Here is a 5,000-nt window from a genome sequence, read left to right as displayed (position 1 = left end):
TCATCACCTCACAATCAGTATCTGGCTCCAAATTCACAATAACACGGACAATAATAAAGAAGATAGAGACGTACAAGATACAATAAAGACGAGATCTTTCAAAGCGGCAACTCACCGTAGCTTCTTTACACTTGGCATCTTTGAAAGAAGCATAAATTAATTCAAAGAACAAGATTACCACCCCGGCTACCACACCAACAGCAAGTGTTATAAACACTCCGGCCATGTCAATAAAACGTAATTGATCACCGCCTTCTTCAGCTGTTGCCTGGGCTGCCTGTGTCTCAGCACTGCAAGCGCTACGGCTCCTGAACCACTTCTCAGTCATGCGCTCTAAGAAGCCTTCCTGTTGAAGCTCCAACATTGCCACGCTGAAGTTGTGCGTGTATGGTGAGTTGCGAGGCAGGGCGAACCCGTAATTTATGTTACCAAACGGTCTATAAAAAAAAAAAAAAAAAAAGATTTACGCAAATTGGCCGAATCCCCATCAGCGTCTGAAAAGTGTCTATTTTTTAAACCAGGTTTTGCGGCAAAATAAACAATTCAACAAATCGGCTAACTCTATGTTGTACCCCATTCAAACCCTGTGGGAATAAAACGTTTCTTTCCAGGTATTTCGATACCATTTAAATGTAAATGCTACATAATAATTCCAGAGTTTTGAAGCAAGCAACCGTGGACAATTTTCCTGTCGGTGTACGTTGGGTCAGTGATCTGATCGGCGTAATTACAAGTTGAGAAACTAAATATTTTAAGCAAGAGCCGATACAACGTAGATTTGATATTTTAGTGGTATACACCACTAAAATATCAAATCTACGTTGTATCGGCTCTTGCTTAAAATATTTTCATAATAATGCCAATACAAAACACAAAGAATCTTAACCCCGGGGATTTGAATTAGGTACAACATTTGTTCTATTGCTTATTGTCCCGCAAAACCTGGTTTAAAAATATACACTTTTCTGACGCTAATGAGGACAAACGTGCTCTTGGGTTTCTTGCTCAGCGATTATGAGCAGTATAAGGACGATCTCGATGAGCAATTCAGTATTCAAGAAGTATGCGTACAACTTATTCAAAATTTTGTCTTTTAATTGCATTTAACAAAAATCCCTGATTTACCCATTGACTCCCAGGGGTTCCCCATTGACGCGTAAAATCATCTGGCCGGTTTAGGCCGGTTTGGACGTCAAAGTGTATAGTGTAAAGTGAAACGGAACATTCCGTTTGCACAAGCTCTATGTTATGATTTCCAGCCAGTGAGAGAAATCTACAGAAGGTGTGAAAGTATTTGGTCAAATGGAAAGTTATGATAGTTTGCTCGGACTTGTCGAACTGGTCAAGGTGGATTCAAACATCTCCGTCAGACCAAACCTGAACGGACAGTAAATGTTCGAGGGGCCCATGATGAACTGAGAAGAGCTGGCCAGATTACATCATTCATTGCTCTCAAGGGTCAAGGTGTGCTGCTCACTTGCGTGTCGCCTTTTGCGTGCTGCTCGCACGTGGCATGTCGCGAAATATAGACCTTACTAACGTGCAGAAGCAACAAACCAACCTTTCAATGAGCTTTAGTGTGTTGCAAGGCTCACGCTGCGTCTCGTATTCCAGTACGGCTGAATCCCAAATAAAGGCGTAATTGTCAGTTCTTCGCACTTTTTCAATGGCAAAAGAAGAATTTGGCTCCATGGTCTTGTACTTCCATAGCTTCTCATAAACTGGCAGCGAAGCGGACCTAAACAAAACAATTTTTTAAAATGGTATTTAAGATTACGTGATTTAGATTAATATTTCATGATACTTGTCGCAAGGGTTGGACTTAACCCTAAAGATATAACTAAAGGGAGCATCTGGGTCGCAGGCAGTGTTTCCTCAACCCCGGCTTTCCTGGCTCATCAGTTCGTAATTTTACATGTTTATGTGTGTATATGTTTAATTGTACTTAACTGTCTGCTCGACTCTTTACTAATATCGTGCTTTTAAGCGCACTTGAACATAGGAACTAGTTGCTTCGAGACGTGCGAAAGGACAACTAAAAAATCAGAGTCCACGGCAGGATTTGAACATCTACCAACGTAACACCGGTCAACAGTACACTTGCATAAAGAAACATCTGTTGTTGCATTTGAAAATTTGTAGGCGCCCGCAGCGGGATACGTTGTCCATTCACGACCTGGATAAGCGACCCAATTTCCCCAAGAGTCCTAGTAGCTCGATGGGTAGAACACCCACCCGACCGGTGATGCGATGGTCGCAGGCTTGAATCTTGACTGGAACTCTTATTTTTCAGCTGTCCTTTCACCAAGCAACTAATTTCCCATCTTTACCACGGGCGCATTACACCTCAAACAACTATAGTTGCATTTGAACATAATGATGTAAAAATGTTGTATCATAGAGCGAATTTCAATTGAGTGTCGTAAAACCAAAACCAAAGTAATTACTTTGGCCAATCAAAAAGGACTGAGACAATCCGGCAAACCAATCAAAACTCGAAGTAATTACACGTAGCCGACACAAAGCGCGGAAAAATGTGCACGCGTGAGCCACGATTGGTTTTGGTCTCACTTCTGATTGGATGAAAAAATGGCGCGAGAACTTTGAACCAATCACTGAGTGAAGTAATCATAAACCAAAGTAATTATCTAATTACTTTCGACACTCAATTGAACACCGCTCTAATCGCCTGATAAAACTCTTACTTAAGCATCTCTGCAAGCTGACCAGGAGCTATCCCGTACTTAATCCTATTCTGATTGGCCAAATCTTCGATCGTTTTGATTGGAGTCTCGTATTTGTTGATCGTCAAAAAAGCAGCCAGGTTTGCTGTGTATGTGGCACCGAATATAGAGATAGCAAACCACCTGGTAAAAAAATTTAATTACAAATCAATAATACGAGAAAATGGTGACGTAATCTACAAGAAAATGGGTGTATGATTAACGCTATAAGTGTCTTTCAGCCGTGTTTTTTTTATATACCAACAGTTAAAACTGTTGATATATAAAAAGTTTATATATATATATAGATTATTATTATTATTATTATTATTATTATTATTATTATTATTATTATTATTATTATTATTATTATTATTATTATTATATTTTTACATTATATATATATGTATTTTTTTACTTCACGTATTGCTGGTTTTCACTCAAGTGATCAACAGCCATGTTTTTCGACGAAAGCAAAAGGAAGCATTTGCATAATAATAGAGTTAAATTCCCGGAGGATTTGGTCGGGGCACCAACATGGCCGCCTTTTCTTTGTTTAGGGCAACAACATGGCGGTCGTGACGTCATGTGAAAACCGAGAATTGTTTACTTAATGAGCATTTTTGTAACTTAAAGTTTTATTAAATTTTATTTGTACATATTACGCAATACGATTATTTAACGATACTGCGTCTTCTTACACATTTCTATACACTTTTTTTCTCACGCCTTTTGTCTTATAATTTTGTATAAATAACGCAGTATCAATCTTAGCTTTTACCAGGTAATTTGTAACGTATACTGAAGAAGCCCGAAGGGCGAAACGTGTGCACAGTATTAAAACAAGACCATGTGAGAAGTTCGTTGGATTTTTCCATTCTCTCCATTGATTCATCAGAGTCCAAACGTCTTGTATCCTGACTTGGATCCTCCTCACAAGCGACATCATCGTTGGCTACTCAATTTTCATCAATCTACTAAAAATCCACTAAAAATCGGAATAAAATTTACAAAAAGTGAAAAAGCCTTAAATGAGTTACAAAACAATAGCTAACAAAGAGAACAAAGAAATTAAAATATTTTACATAAAATCCCATAAGAATTACGTAATAATTAAAAATTGTAAAAACACCCGCTAAAAAGCAAATAAAATACAATAAAATTACAGCAGCAAGATGGTGTTAATTGTAACGAATCCTATTCCCGGAATTGAACTCGCACCTTTTGTCAATTCCATGTGGTTTGAGGGTGCATAATTGAGCACACCAAAAGGCCTCTCTTGCGAGCAGACGATCATCAAGATCAGCGACTCGGAGGTGAATATTTCTTTAACTTGCATTTGCTAACTTTATTATTGCCTTTTCTGTCCGACTAGTTGGGTGATACTAATTATCAAATTGGTTCTGTAAGCATTTTGACCTACCAAGCTAGTGTTGTAGCTCTGCCTGAGGAAGAAACAGGGTGCAATCTGTCTGGTCCCTGCTCCATATAGGAAGTAGCCGCTGCCCAAATGGAATTAAGGAATGACAACGTATTTTGTGCGTGAATTTCTGTGCTTATAACCTCTTTCGATTGCAAAACTTTTCCATAGAAGCCATGAGGACTCAACCCGTCGTAAACACAAACCACAATGCCAATGATGACTGATGAACCAATGATAGCCAACCAAAGTGTCTTCTCAAAAGGATCTAGGAAGCCCCATGTATTCATCTTGTCATCCATATTTGTTTTCTTCATGATAATTTTAAAGCCGAGGTTGAAGTAAGGCTGTGTGAAATCCACGGCCTTTTCTCTTTCGGGGCTGATTGTTAATGTAGAGACTGCCAATGTTGCTTTCTATATAAGATAAACGACAACACAGTCGTTGACTAGCTACTTTTCCGTTGTTTCATAACGTTGTTAATTGGCGACTACTTATTATAATTTCTCGAACCTATTTCTTGATTACTTTGCCTGATTGTCAACCGCCTACATTCGAAGCGTTGTAGTGTCACTGGTAACAAATCAGGTAACTTACATCAATTATGACACCACACATTCGACACCTGATCCGACGTTTGGGTACCGCCACCATGACATAGACATTATATGTTATTGGAATATAAGTACTAGTGGTGACATGAAAGTGGTTTCTTACCTTCCTTGTTAGTTCTCCGATCATTCCACCCCAGGTTCCATCTGGTCTTTTTGCTCCAATTTCTTTTCTGAGTTGCAGTTCGTACTCAAAGTACAACTTTCCTCTCAGTGCATTCAAAAGATCAATACAGAATCCTTCAT

At 38.8% G+C, this 5,000-nt stretch overlaps 1 protein-coding gene across 1 annotated transcript in view; it reads right to left on the bottom strand.

Moving 5' to 3' along the window:
- LOC138007260 (glutamate receptor ionotropic, kainate 2-like) overlaps window positions 1–5,000 on the bottom strand; it is a 37,633-nt gene that overhangs the window by 1,296 nt on the left and 31,337 nt on the right. The window contains exons 9-13 of the mRNA XM_068854066.1: window positions 4,861–5,000; window positions 4,147–4,559; window positions 2,706–2,867; window positions 1,562–1,738; window positions 116–437 (exon numbers count right to left, since the gene is read on the bottom strand). The exon at window positions 4,861–5,000 is cut by the window's right edge and continues 58 nt beyond it. Of these exons, the coding sequence (XP_068710167.1) occupies window positions 116–437; window positions 1,562–1,738; window positions 2,706–2,867; window positions 4,147–4,559; window positions 4,861–5,000 (1,214 nt within the window). The remainder of the gene's footprint in view (window positions 1–115; window positions 438–1,561; window positions 1,739–2,705; window positions 2,868–4,146; window positions 4,560–4,860) is intronic.

This window comes from Montipora foliosa, chromosome 1, assembly GCF_036669935.1.
Source record: "Montipora foliosa isolate CH-2021 chromosome 1, ASM3666993v2, whole genome shotgun sequence".
NCBI lineage: Eukaryota > Metazoa > Cnidaria > Anthozoa > Scleractinia > Acroporidae > Montipora > Montipora foliosa.
This window is presented reverse-complemented; position numbering and strand designations above follow the sequence as displayed.